Source organism: Berghia stephanieae, chromosome 1 (genome assembly GCF_034508935.2).
Source record: "Berghia stephanieae isolate SIO BIC M18660-M18661 chromosome 1, UCSD_Bste_1.3, whole genome shotgun sequence".
In the NCBI taxonomy this organism is placed as follows: Eukaryota; Metazoa; Mollusca; class Gastropoda; order Nudibranchia; family Aeolidiidae; genus Berghia; species Berghia stephanieae.
Window position 1 is genome coordinate 112,670,208 of NC_088360.1, and position 15,203 is coordinate 112,685,410.

At 36.7% G+C, this 15,203-nt stretch overlaps 1 protein-coding gene across 3 annotated transcripts in view; it reads right to left on the reverse strand.

Moving 5' to 3' along the window:
* LOC144962755 (uncharacterized) overlaps positions 1 to 14,887 on the reverse strand; it is a 32,562-nt gene extending 17,675 nt beyond the window's left edge. Inside the window, exons 1-3 of one of the 3 annotated variants that reach the window (XM_078895982.1) lie at positions 14,811 to 14,887; positions 2,807 to 2,920; positions 890 to 1,316 (exon numbers count right to left, since the gene is read on the reverse strand). In XM_078895982.1, coding sequence (XP_078752108.1) covers positions 890 to 1,316; positions 2,807 to 2,919 — 540 coding nt within the window. In that variant the 5' untranslated portion in view covers position 2,920; positions 14,811 to 14,887. Of the gene's footprint in view, positions 1 to 889; positions 1,317 to 2,806; positions 2,921 to 4,015; positions 4,035 to 14,423; positions 14,552 to 14,810 lie in introns of those variants that run through there. The other 2 variants (XM_078895981.1, XM_078895983.1) reach the window with 2 other exon arrangements.
* Positions 14,888 to 15,203: the final 316 nt, after the last annotated feature.

Here is a 15,203-nt window from a genome sequence, read left to right on the forward strand (position 1 = left end):
AGAAAAATATTTATTTCGCATTATCTTTTTCCAGTTGTCTTTTAGACTGAAACAAAGAAAGAATTGGAAGTAAAAGAGACAGTCAGAGAAATGTATGTGTGTCAGTAGCAAAACGGAGAAAAACGGCCCAGCCCGACACATGCTGTATGTGCAAGTTATTTACTGACTACATGTGTGTTTGACAAAGTGACACTCTCTCTCGTCCGTGGGACAGTAGGCAGGCAGTGAACATATCCTAGTCTAGCGGAGCATGTAGTTTGAATGATAATATACCTAGCTGTCTAGATGGTCTAGTTTTGTTTTGTCTTTGATGCGACAAATAAAAAGTTGTTTTTTTTTCAACTCGGCATTCAAAAAGGAATAAAAACTTATTTGTTTCGAGGTGGTAGTGATGATGATGAACCAGTGTTGGTTGTAGTAATATGGTGGTGGTTGTAAATGTAGTAGTTGTGGTATTGATAATGATGCGGTAGTGGTTGTTGCATTCATGTTGGTAGAGGTAATGATAGTGTTGTGGTTGTAGTAGTGGTGATCTCGCAAAATTCAAGGAGTTTTCTCCTAAAATGAAATTCAAGAAGTTTTCAAGTTTTGAAAGAGTCCTTGAATTTAAGGAGGCCGCCGGAACCCTGACATTACAAGTCTGTAAGTCCATGATTACACCTGATAATGATGAAGATAATTATGATAATGATTGTGGTAGTGGAGAGGATTTTACCTGAAATCCTAAAATCTTTCTTGTTTGTTGATACTTCTGTAAGAGTAAATTAGTCTTTTTGGCATATTTGTCCAACTAATCTTCAATGAATAAATAAAAAGAAAAAAAAAAAGCATTCACACCCCCTCCAAAAAAATAATAATAAAAATTTAAATGTTGTAAACGTTTACATACCTGTTTCCAACCTTTACTTTTTGAGCCACCAAATTGCTGTGGAAGTCCCATCATCGCCATCAGACCAGTGCAATCTTCAACTTCTTTCTCTGAATTGAAATTTGAAGTCTCCTCTGAAATTCCTGACAATGTAGAATAATCTAGAAATTTCTTTAGGCGATCCTCTTTAGTAAATGAATTGCTAGAGCAATGTTCGTGCTGTTTTCCTCCTTCTGAAGTATCAGAATCTGAACTCAGATCAAATTCTCCAAGGGCAATGGTAGAAAGTCGATTTGATAATTTTGTGTAATCAGCCGTCAACTCCCCCTTTAATTTCACTTCATTCAAATGGTTTTTACAACAATCTTCATCACTATTGTCATCTTCAGATTCTGACAGGCCCTTATCTGAAGTGTCTTCCCAAAAATATTCCTGATACTTTTGCTCACTGCAAATACAAAAGAAATAAAAAGTCAAAATAATATATTTCAATTCAGAATCCCATTTAGTGAAAATTATTAAAATGCCTAAAGCTCTCACACAGGATGCTGAAAGTGTAATTTAAATGCTCGCGAGAAAATGAACCAAAAAAAAAAAAGAAAAAAAAGTCAACAACAAAAAACAAAACAAGCAAAGATTCTTTTGTAAAAAATAATACAAGTGATTCTAAAAGTGGCAAACTAAAAATCCCATGAGATTAACCAGCCATTGCATTTTGATTAGAATTTCTCACAATAGACGTAGTAAAAATAATCAAAAGGCAACTCCGAATATATGTCACATGTAAAAGATGGTCAGATGGGCAAAATAAAAACTTTAATTGACAAAAAGGAGTATGCGATTTAAAACACTTACTTATTTGATAACATTGCTTTCTTTTAAACTTGATAACATCTTGCTTAGCTTCCTTTTTAAAGTCTTGAATTCCTCCTGGACAAAGGCCACAAACAAGATTCCTGCATCCATCACAGTCAAGGCTCTCTAAATTTTTTTTCAAGTGAAGCAAATTCTTCTACATCTACCTCCAAGATGTTACATTTTCTCTTTTTCTTTTTCTGGAGGGGTCCATGTTTGTGCAAGTAAGTGGTTTGTCATTATTTCATGTCCAATCCGTTTTGTATGTTTTCCTTTTCCATTGACTGCTGCCATATTTCTTTGTTATTGATGATATCAGAGTATCTTATGAATATTTCTCAGACAACTGACTATACTCTGGAGCTTATCGGTTGCTGTTGTTCTTCTTTAGGTCTCAGCTCCAAACCGATGAATTGATTAACCGATCAAGTTGAAAAGAATTTGTATTTGTAGAGTATTCTTAACTCTATCAGAAGTTAGTTAGTTGGTGGAAGGATATTTTGGCTTTTCTAATTCTTATTATTATTTTGGCTTGCAACTTCCTCTGCATTAATTCAGTTTTGTCTACGACAATTTGAATCAAACAATCTCAAACCCTAACATTCACAAATGGATACCAAATCACATAACATAAACATGCACCATTAGGAGGCAAAAATTTAGTTGAATAAGCTGTACAATTTAAATATGGCTTCATGTCATTTTTAGAATTTTGTCATTTGATTTCTTTGAGTTTCTTTTGTTTTGATAAAAACATGGGTTTCCAAATTCGAGAGCATTATAACCTTAAGACTGGCCTACAAGGCCTAAATGAAAAATGATGAAGGTCAAGAAATGTACTGATTCATGGATCAGAAAATGCATATAATCACAAAACTAATTGTCTGTAAATTACATGACTAACCAAATTACATTTTGCTACAAGACAAAAAAAAAAGAAATACAAATTGAGGACATAACAAATCTACAGGCAATATTTGGAGACATCTCTGAAATTCCTGATGGACTTTATTACGTCATTATGTGCAAAATAGATCATTATAAATGCAATGAAATTGAAACATCAAATATGTATTCAAATACCTTATTATACTACGTGTGACATAAGTTGGAACAAGTTCAGTTCTAGCATCGTTATCTTCCGAGAGGCAAGTATAGAGACGAAATTCAGCAAGGGTCTGTTGTCTTGACCACATTCTGGAGACAATTGGTTTAAAGTTTAAGGCAGGTTGAACCAGCAAATTTAAATTGGGTGGCATAAAATTGTTATGGCTCTTATGTGAGGCTGCTCATGATGGAAATCTTAATACACAGTTACACCAGGAAACCTAATTCATCAAGCCATAATGCAGGTTACTTCATGATTGTTTTGGATTGCCCATGTGATTTTATCATAAAAACAAACCCAAAACCCAGATAAAATTTTCCGAATTGTCAAATCCAATATGATTTCAGAGAAAATACTTTTCTATTCCTAACATGATGGTAGGCTATCATGATCAAACTGTACTTTCTGCCTCAAATTATTTTCAATGAGCTATGGGTGAGAGGATTTTTTATTCATCAAGAATTCTATTCTGAATTTCATATAGACATGATTTTTTTTATAACTTTTAAATATTATGTTTTGAAATTTTCGATTGCTTTCAACTCTTTAACAACGAGACTGAATTTATTTCCATTTCTAATCATATTTTCTACTTTTATTTATATGTTTAAATCTGCAGACCTAATCATTTCCACCAAGCGAGCAGTAACAATTAGCTATTTGAAACCAACTTCAATGACTAAATGAAACCCAAGGCAGGGACATTGTAAATTGGAAGGACTTCCGTTGTTTCACAGCATCTCTAAAGAGGCTATTTGGACTCAAGTCTGAATAGTCTCCCGTGGCTATTCGGACTCAAATTCCAATGCGCATGAGCAATCAACAGATTAATCGGAGTCATTCTGAATAGTCTCTCGTGGCAGTATAGTATTTTGGGTTTTTTTTTTGGTTTAATATTTTACGTAAAATCAAAATTATGATTTTAGTAACTATCAACAGGTAGTCTAAACAAAGAATATATTATATATTTATTATAATCTTTGGTCTAAACCCACTGTATTTGATGAGAAAGACAAAATCATAGATCAATTGGAAATCCTGATAGAATTTTTTTTAAAAGTTAAAACTCTCCAAAAGTAACAAAAGTCAGTCAAAGAAACTGTGATACAAATGAAAAGCTTTTCTAACAACATAACACGATGTCCAATTAAAATCAGGACAAAAATAAATAATTTAAAAAATACATATTCTGATAGTTGATAGTGTGAGACAGGCAGCAATCCTTCTACAGTCCAAATAGGGGTATGAGCTGAGTCAGTCTGATATACTTTAGAGATAAAATATCAGGTATTCGGAATAATTTGGACAAAGAAGAGACAATGAAAGCACAAATAACTGAAACTAATGCACTTCCAGCCGGAGCAGCATTCGACGAATTTGAACCCGCCACTGAAACAGAAGTACTGTCTGCGCTGAAACAATGCTCCAAGACAACCAGCCCAATAGATCCCATCCCTTCATGGCTTGTTCTTTCTTGTGCTAATATTTTGGTTCCCGTTCTTACTCATATTGTAAATGCTAGTTTGTTTATTGGTGAGGTATCTAATAATCTTAAACATGCTATTGTCACTCCCATATTAAAGAAATCTAGCCTTGACAAAGAAGACCCAAATAATTATCGACCAGTCTCGAATCTCACCCTCATGTCTAAACTAATTGAGAAAATTGTTGCTTTTAGGCTTAACACGTTTTTGAATGAACACAATTTGTTCTCTAAATTTCAGTCTGCTTATCGCCCCTTTCACAGCACTGAAACTGCTCTTATTAAAATCCATAATGATATCATAAATCATTTATGTCGGAAAAATGATGATGTTATTATCATACTACTCGACCTTAGTGCTGCTTTTGACACAATAGACCATACTCTTTTAATTGACAGACTTAAGACACTATACGGATTTGGGGTACTGTCCTTGACTGGTTTTCTTCTTACCTCTCTGACAGAATTCAATCAGTGTCTGTAAATCGACATGACTTCTCTTCTCCTTGTCCCCTATCTTTTGGTGTACCACAGGGTTCAGTTCTGGGACCCTCTTTATTCACCCTCTATATCAGACCATTAGGTGACATCATCTCAAAATATTTTATTAAGTACCATTTTTACGCAGACGACACCCAATTACTGTTTCCCATTAATATCGACAATCATCTCAATGTTATAACGGATATAGAAAATTGTATCTCTGAGATTAGTGACTGGATGTGTTGCAACAAACTCAGGTTAAATGAAAATAAAACAGAGGTGTTGCAAATTACAAGACGGGGCCTCGTGGACCTTTCCACGCTTAACCTGAATCTTTCTGATTGTGTAATTCCCATCACTAAAGAACCTGTGAGAAACTTAGGAGTTTTATTCGATACCAAATTAAACATGTCTGCCCATGTCACTAATGTAACTAGATCCTGCAATCTTTACCTTAGATCTATTGGTGCTATTAGAAGGCTTCTTGATATTGATACTACTAAACTTCTTGTGGTCTCTTTGATTCTTACCCGCCTTGATTATTGCAATAGCTTGCTCTATGGTTGTGATAATAATGTCATTAATCGACTCCAAAAGATACAGAACAAAGCAGCTCGATTGGTAACGTTATCTAAAAAGCACGAGCATATACCACCGATTTTGGAGGACCTACACTGGCTACCTGTAAAGTTTAGGATTGAATTTAAAATACTCACCCATGTTTTCAATTGCTTAAACAATTCCGCTCCTGTTTACCTTCAGGAACTTATCCACCTTTATGAACCCAGTCGAAATTTAAGATCTGCTAATTTAAATATCCTAAGGGAACCCCCAAAATCGTTAGTTTTTCATGAGAAATCCTTTGACCACCATGCCCCCCGACTGTGGAACACCATCAATATTGAAACTAAAAATAGTGAAAATCCACTTATCTTTAGAAAACGGTTAAAAACTGAGCTTTTCTGTAGGGCATATAATTTGGACTCTTAGTATGTATTTTATTATAATATATTATGTTATCATTGAATTTGTGTGGTTTTAACATGCCAGTTCTATATTTGTATATCATACATGATGTGTTGATGTAAAGCGCCAGTGAGCAATTCCAAATTGGAACTAGGCGCTATATAAGTTCATTATATTATTTTTTTTATTATTTTGATATGGGCAAAACAGAATTTCTTCTGAACTCTTTTTCTATTTCTTTATCACTTCCACCCACTGCCTACTGCCCACATTGTGTTGTCTTCCCCTCTGTATGCGCACACACATTGGAGTCTGGGTCCGAATAGCCACGGGAGACTATTCAGACTCGAGTCTGAATTGCCAATTCGTTTTTTTAATTATCGGGGGGAGACACCCACCCCCTTCCTCTTTGTATTGGTGGTAATCCAGTGGTAACACCCCGAACCCCCCATTGCCCTACTACTAGAGAGGTGGACCTTTGGCTTACCAACCTCCGTTGAATGTCCAATTCGCCTTGAGCAGAAATAAGTCCCGGCAACCCTTGTACGCAGAATCCCTGACTACGGACAGAGCTGCACATACGAGATGGAAGTCGGTTTGGACGAATTCAATCCCTCATGGGGGCGGGGACCTACACTCCTCTAAGCTTGGTGAGAAGTTGCCAGGCTTTGATACCAGTAAGAGGAGACACTGGGTAACTGCGAATCGGCTTCGGTCGAGGAGCTGCCTAACGGCAAGTGCGTTACATCGGTGGGGTCTAACTACCTGTCCAATATGTCCACGTTGTGGGCAAGAACCCGAGATGGCAGAGCATCTAGTCGAAAGGTGTGTTGTGACGATGCTACCCGGCGGGTTTGCGCAGTGCACGAATGCAGACCAGACTTTGCTGATTGGGTCGACCGTCATAACATAATAGTGTGAACCATAAGAGGCTGCTGCCTTGAGCACGCTTTCACGTAAAAGATAAATATTTTTTTTAAAAACCTACCTCTGTTTCAAAAACTAGCATCTTTCAACTTTCTAAGAAACATTTTGATTTTTCAGAACTTTAGTTCGTTAAAAAATACCGGCCAATCTGACCCGTTGAGTCGAATGAAAACGAAATTTTGTTGTTTACATGGTTTAAAGGAAATGCCGTAAATAAGCATTCATGGACTTCCTGTGGTGTTTTTACAGTGTCACGTGACCGTTTTGAGAAATTGGTCGTCTGCTACAAATAATTAGACCGGAGGGGGTAGATATTTTCGTTGGAGCAGAAAAAAAGTGAGTATTATTTCTTGTACTTGTAGAGAGGACTAGGGTCTACAACAGCAGTCAAGTTGATTGAATGAAAGAAAAAAGGCCTTTAACTCGGCCGCCACCACCACCACCGTCCGTGAGAGTGGAGGGGGGGGGGGGGGGGGGGGGGAAGGGAATGCATGAAGACGACAGGGAGACGTGTCGCTTGGTGACCTTGGTGACGTAGAGCATGTCAAGGATGCTTGCAGGTGTTCTTAACCCCTTAGCACACAGTGTTGAATAGGCGAGCTTTTAGTTCTCCACCTGCGCCGCGGTCAAGAGGTCATTCACTCCATCAAATTCCCGACCAGTACAACGGGTTATCTCCCGTGATACTTAATAGATTTGTTATTGACATCTGGTTAAACTACAATCGCTTTTGCACAACCACAGTCAATTTTACCAATTTAAACAAATTGGCAACACATTGAGAAAACTGTGATCTGTATTTTGGTACCAAACACTCTATCATTAGAATTACTGTCTTTGAGATATTTCGCATTAAGATATCAGCACAATTTTGATTATAGTTTGTTAAATTTAATTTATTGATTGCATTATTATAAACAAACAAGCCGATAGAAACTCTCAAAACTTGCTCTAACCGATGGAGGAATAAAGTAACCTTTCATTCATTCCCTCACAATGTGTGCGTCACTCTTAGTTCTTTGATGATATGCGATGGCAGCTGTCCGATTTGTTTCGCTTTGATCACTGCTGGTTCAGAGGGTTATTAATTCCGGTCATTGAGTCTTCATCGCACAAATTATATTCAACAGATGGTCACACGAGTTTAGCTTAATATTATATGAACACGATTATGCTAGTTTTCCGTTCCACTAGTTACAAACGTGGTCAACTAAGAACACTAGAATAAAGTCTGAGTCGTTTCATATTTCAGTTGTATATATTTGAAATTTACTTCCCAGGTTAAAATATTGTTTCAGTACTTTGTGGGTAAAAAAGAAACCTTGTATAGTTTGTAATTATTTTGCTGCAATGATCAATATATGATTAATTAAGGGTGATCATTTTAAGCATTCTTGATACAAACACGACTTAACGAAGGAACAAAGGATAAATAAGAACCATGTCAAAAAGAAATATATATATATATGTGTGTGTGTGTCTGTGTGTGTGTTTGTGTGTGGGGGGGGGGGAGAGAGAAAGGGATGTATATATATATATATATATATATATATATATATATATATATAGAGAGAGAGAGAGAGAGAGAGAGAGAGAGAGAGAGAGAGAGAGAGAGAGAGAGAGAGAGAGAGAGATGGTCCGACCCGATGGATGGACTGATCATCTGATGAAGAGGACAGAGGGTATGGATGAATATATGGATGGATCGATAAATAGATGTTTGCAATGGTGGATGAATGAATGGATAGATAGATTAGAGAAAAGAGAGAGAGAGAGAGAGAGAGAGAGAGAGAGAGAGAGAGAGAAGAGAGAGAGAGAGAGAGAGAGAGAGAGAGATTTTCATAATTAAGGACAAAGACATTGGTCTATAACTGTAAAAGTCACTCTGTTGCCTCCATAGCCTCGTGACTTACACGTGACATATTTTGTGCTGTGTCCATACTTTTACATAACGGGGCTTCTAATGTCGCCCTGTTGCTGTTCTTTATTCTTTTTGCGTTTTTCAAGAAGGTTGAGCAAACATAGCAATCACTGATTTATTTTGATTTTATTTCGACAAGATGTGGTGACTGTGCATGAATAGTTGCTGTTGTCAGTGCTTTCCCTCATCTTTGATTTTAATCCCGTTGTCTCTGTTGGAAAAAAAAGGTAATATCGCCTAGCAGGCATCATGTCCAGTTCTACATGTTACGCGTTACCGTTGGTCAGGGACCCTATTTAGAGCGTTTTAAGCACGTCTAGTGAAAATTGCGCTAAATAAAAAAGCTCAACATTTCAACATTACGTAGTCTGTCATGACACTTGTAGCGCATAGTTTTGAGGACTTTTTAGCATTGTCTTTGTCAATGTCCACATTAAAGATAAGATAAATATCTGCTTTTAAAGATTAATATCTGGTTTTAAATCCTGACAAAATCATGTTTTGAGATTCGTTTTCTTTTCTTCTGTGTTTCTTGACTTTTCTACAAAGCCTACACAGTTCATTCAAATGTTTATCATGAATTTCTTGAGTGTGCTCCATGACTAAATGAAATTTTTAAAAATCATAATAAATTCAATTTTGTTGACGCACAAATGGAATTTTAGCAACTTACAGTTCAATTATAATTGATTCTATTTGTGAAAGAATAGATTTGTTCTATGTTTCTGTTTGAAGAATTCAATTTTTTATTGGAAAAATTAATGCATTTAAAATTACAGAAAAACGGTCTATTTAGGATTGAAATATCACGATCATTATATACAGCACTGGCATAAAATACATATGAATGGAAACAAGAACACTAGATAAATATTACAGAGTAAAGAAATTTGTGTTTAAGCTCACTGTGAAGCGATAACAAAGAGATGAAAGTGAACATAAATCGACTGGTATCACCCGATATCACAGTAACTGAACTCACTAGGGGATTCCCCGTAATTTGGCAGGCGTGACCCCGGTCAACCTCGGGTCATTACTTGAACTAAGTTACCGCTCAGGCGATAATTTCGTTACTGTGAGCAGCGAAGCTAATTTTTTGCTTTCAGATAATAGTTTGCTTTTACATTGCTAACGGAGAATACAGCGTTTCCACCAAGAGAGCTGTCAGAGTATCGCAACTCGGACTTCAATTGTCTATAACCGTTTTGCTGTTGCTTGTCTTTTGATGAAAGAAGATTTGGTGTTAGGTCAAAGATCGAATTTCACCACTAAAGGTTGCATTGATACTGGGTTTGCTCCCCCCCCCCCCCCCCCCACTCCTTTTTTTTTCAACTTAGTATTGTTGATTGCTATTTCCTTTTTTATGATTAGCAAGTGCCGTAGGAGTCTCACAGGATGCAGGAGTACTGCAATTAACCCTTTGCCAGCGACACTGATTTTTTTGTCTTTCAAATAATAGTCTTCATTTATATTATTTTTAACGCAGAAAAAAAAAACGTTTCCACCATAAGAGCAGTAAGAATATTGATAAAAAGCACTTTGAGCACGTTGGGCGGATATTGCGATATATATAAAAGCTCAAGTTTTTAAATTGTATTACTGTTGTTTGTCTTTTGATGAAAACTGTGAGATTTTATTTTAGGAACCAATTTCCGATACAGCTCTTGTGCATGGTTACTTCTGACCTTGATTTCTTTCGTACCCACCCCCAAAATCCCACTTATTGTGTGTTATAGGCAGAACATAATAAATAGCTGGGCTGATACATGCGTGACTAATTGGCCAAAGAGATCAGACACTCATTACCCGATGTATTGGTTTTTAATCCTAGCCTAGTGAGAGAGAAAAAACAAAACAATCATACATGTATCTTCAAACAGCAGAACATTTCCATTTTACAATGAGATGGGAAGGGGAAGGGATAACACTATGACGAGAGAGAGAGAGAGAGAGAGAGAGAGAGAGAGAGAGAGAGAGAGAGAGAGAGAGATGGGTCGGGGGCGGGGGGATAGTAAGGGGGAATGGGAAAAGATGAAAGAAACAATGGGTTGCCTGATGACGTAGATCAAAGGATTGTTACAGTGGTGTTCACGGAGTGTACTTCGTGAAATTTTAACCATTAACAGTGACACTGATTTTTTCTCCAGATTGCATATATATGCAGAATAAATCGTTTCCACCAAGAGAGCAGTAGTAAGAGTATATTTCGACTCGGGCTTCATTAAACTATAAATCGCAAAGCTTGTCTTTTATTGATAACATTAAGACTAAGATCTGGAGTTTGGGGAGTGTAAGATGGAATCTCGCCATTAATGGTTAAAATTGTTTTGATTTTAAAAAAGTAACACACACACACACACACAAGAGCGCGTGATCACAACAGCGAGGACCATCTTATGCTTGTGTTGCAACGGTAAACCAGTTTACGTGTACGTAGTACGTAGATCCTGAGGTTAGATGCCCCGTTACCGTGTACGTAGGCACTCCCAAAAAATAAATATAAAAGAGACACACACACACACTCACACATACACACACAGAGTCTCGCATCCGCTACGAACTAATTTTGCACACCAATTTTTACTGCACTTATGCACCAAATTGCATACCTATCTAGGGATACTTTTTTCCGTATCTTTTTCTCAATAAACTTTTTTAAAAACCTTTGTTTTTTTTGCGATGACACATTGTAAACAGACGTAAGCCTCCACGATTTCGCGAGGAATGAATCATGAAAAAATTTACGATATAATTTCAAACACAACTTTTGAAATTCATCAAGGATTGTCTAGTACCGAATGTTTTTTGATAGAAAACAAATGCATCTTCAAATCTAAACTCATTTTGACAGTAAGCGTTAAGTTTTTAAAAAACTTTCTGTCCAAACGAATGATTGTAACGGTTAAAGAAGCTAAGTATTGGTACCACCGGCTCACCTCTCTACTACTACTAATAGAAAAACAGTAAGTAATCTTATTATGCGTCGGCCAGAGTCTTAAACGACAACTGACTCAGCAAATTGTTTTTGAAATTAGAAATATCACACCACTTATAAAAATGAAAATGAAACTTAACTTTTATATTATTGGACAGCAATGTTATTGGAATTGGACATGCAACTATCTAATTAATTAATTGAAATTGATATGATAGTGAGGTGAGCCGGTGTTACCAATACTTAGCTTCTATACCAGGACAAATCATTCGTTTGGACAGAAAAATAAATAAAAAACTTACCGCTAACCGTCAAAAGCAGTTTAGATTTGAAGATGCATTTGTTTTCTATCAAAAAACATTCGGTACTAGACAATCCTTGATGAATTTCAAAAGTTGTGTTTGAAATTATATCCTAAATATTTTCATGATTCATTCCTCGTGAAATCGTGTGGGTTTCCGTCTCTTACTACGTCTGGTGCCGGTGCCGTGCAAGCAAAACAAAGGTTTTAAAAAAAGTTTATTGAGAAAAAGATACGGAAAAAAGTGTCCCTAGATAGGTATGCAATTTGGTGCATTAGTGCAGTAAAAATTGGTGCGCAAAATTAGTTCGTAGCGGATGCGAGACTGTGTGTGTGTGTATGTCTCTTTCTTTTTTTTTTTTTTTGGGAGTGCCTACGTACATGGTAACGGGGCATCTAGCCTCAGGATCTACGTACACGTAAACTGGTTTACCGTTGCAACACAAGCAATAGATGGTCCTCGCTGTCGTGACCGCCCGCGCTTGTGTGTGTGTGTTATTTTTAAAAAAATCAAAACAATTTTAACCATTAATGGCGAGATTCCATCTTACACTCCCCAAACTCCAGATCTTAGTCTTAATGTTATCATTAAAAGACAAGCTTTGCGATTTATAGTTTAATTGAAGCCCGAGTCGAAATATACTCTTACTACTGCTCTCTTGGTGGAAACGATCTGTTCTGCATAAGCAATCTGGAGAAAAAAATCAGTGTCACTGTAAAAGGTTAAAATTTCACGAAGTACGCACCGTGAACACCGCTGTAACAATCCTTTGATCTACGTCATCAGGCAACCCATTGTTTCTTTCATCTTTTCCCATTCCCCCTTACTATCCACCCCCCCCCCCCCCATTCCCCCGCCCATCTCTCTCTCTCTCTCTCTCTCTTTCTTTCTCTCTCTCTTGTCATAGTGTTATCCCTTCCCCTTCCCATCTCATTGTAAAATGATAACGTTCTGCTGTTTGCAGATACATGTATGATTGTTTTGTTTTTTCTCTCTCACTAGGCATTTGAAAAAAAAAAAACCTGAAAAAAAAAAAAAACAACTTAACCTTTTAAAGGCGAATATCAATCTTACTTGGACCAAAAATAAAATCTTACCGTTTTCATCAAAAGACAAAAAACAAAATACAATTTAAAAACATGAGCTTTTATATAGGGCAATATCCACCCAACGTGCTCAAAGCGCTTTTTATCAATATTCTTACTGCTCTTATGGTGGAAACGTTTTTGTTTTTCTGCGTTAAAAAAATAATATAAATGAAGACTATTATTTGAAAACAAAAAAATCAGTGTCATTGGCAAAGGGTTAATTGCAGTACTCCTGCATCCTGTGAGACTCCTACGGCACTTGCTAATCATAAAAAAGGAAATAGCAATCAACAATACTAAGTTGAAAAAAAAAAGAAGAAAAAAAAAAAAAAAAGGGGGGGGGGGGGAAAGAGAGCAAACCCAGTATCAATGCAACCTTTAGTGGCGAAATTCGATCTTTGACCTAACACCAAATCTTCTTTCATCAAAAGACAAGTAACGGCAAAACGATTATAGACAATTGAAGTCCGAGTTGCGATAGTCTGACTGCTCTCCTGGTGGAAACGCTGTATTCCTTGTTAACAATCATAAAGATAAAAGCAAACTATTATCTGAAAGCAAAAAAATTGCTTCACTGTTAAGGGGTTAAGAACACCTGCCAGCATCGTTGATATGCTCTACGTCACCAAGGTCACCAAACGACACGTCTCCCTTTCGTCTTCATGCAACTCCCCCCCCCCTCTCACGGTGGTGGTGGCGGCAGATAAAAAAGGTCTTTTTTTCTTTCATTCAATCAACTTGGACTGCTGTTGGACCCTAGGCCTCTCTACAAGTACAAGAAATAATACTCACTTTTTTTTTCTGCTCCAACGAAAATATCTACCCCCCACCGGTCTAATTATTTGTAGCAGACGACAAATTTCTCAAAACGGTCACGTGACACTGTACAAACAACACAGGAAGTCCATGAAAGCTTATTTACGGCATTTCCTTTGAACCGTGTAAACAACAAAATTTCGTTTTCATTCGACTCAACGGGTCAGATTGGCCGGTATTTTTTTAACGAACTAAAGTTCTGAAAAATCAAAATGTTTCTTAAAAAGCTGAAAGATGCTAGTTTTTGAAACAGAGGTAGGTTTTTAAAAAAAATCTTTATATTTTACGTGAATTGCATGCTCAAGGCGAGTTGGACGTGCAGCGGAGGTTGGTAGGCCAAAGGCCCACCTCTCTAGTTGATATTGATTGATGATTGATGAATGAAAGTCATAATGGTTTTAAAAAATACGGAAAAATTAAGGAATAATTTAATAAAAGTTATGGGAAACTACGGAAGTCCTTCCCAAATACAAATGAAATTGGATGAAAGAAAAATGAAAATGGCTTGAAAATTGTGGTTCTTCTCAGTCACAGTCGTCAGGGTTGCTTGGTGAAACAAATTACGTTCAATGGCATGTAAAGGAAAACGTGGATATCATTGGTACACTTTTTAAAATCGTGATAATTCATTAAATTATGTAAATATATATGCATATATGTCAAACATTCACCTCCTATATCGATCTAAGACTCAGAAAAAACACCCATTGCCGTTGCCAAACACAACAAAGGAAAGAGCATGAAGTATGAAGGACCAAATAGGTGACTATTAATTATTCTGACAGTTTCCAGCAGTAGACTAAATATAAACAGTTCGTTCCAATTCTAAATAGGCATTTATTTTGAATGGTATTTAATTTAATTGTATGGTCGGAAGTGTACACATTTTCGGTATGGTATGGCAATAGCTGTCTCATACAAGGCTCAGCCTATTTATTTCTAAAATAAAACTGTTACGGTATTGGGAGTTTACAAAGTGAGTTTTGTTTTAAAATCCTATTTACAACATATTAAATCCAGATTATCAACTATCACGTAAGCTTTCATATAATAATTACTTGTTTATCCGTGGCCTGCGCCTTTATACACGTTGCCTATCATTTGCCTCCCCGACGATCTATCCTCTGCCTCCCTCATGTACTCGGAGTTTGAGGGATGTTGCTTGTTGATAGGGCTAGCCTCAAACTGGTCAAAAACGCCAACCTCTGACGACCACGAGCTCTTTTCCCCCTCTATGTACTAATAGACCACTGATTGTTAGGCTTTCAATGTGCCCTCGTCGCCACACAGGGCCAAGAAAGCCCATTTGCCTTTTCTGATGCTTTTCACAATCTGGATGGGTTTCCCTACTCTATGCAAAACTTCTAAGTTTGTTATTCTGTCTGACCATTTGATTTTTAGCAATCTTATGTACAACCACATTTCGAAAGATTCTTGGCGGTTTTTGGCAT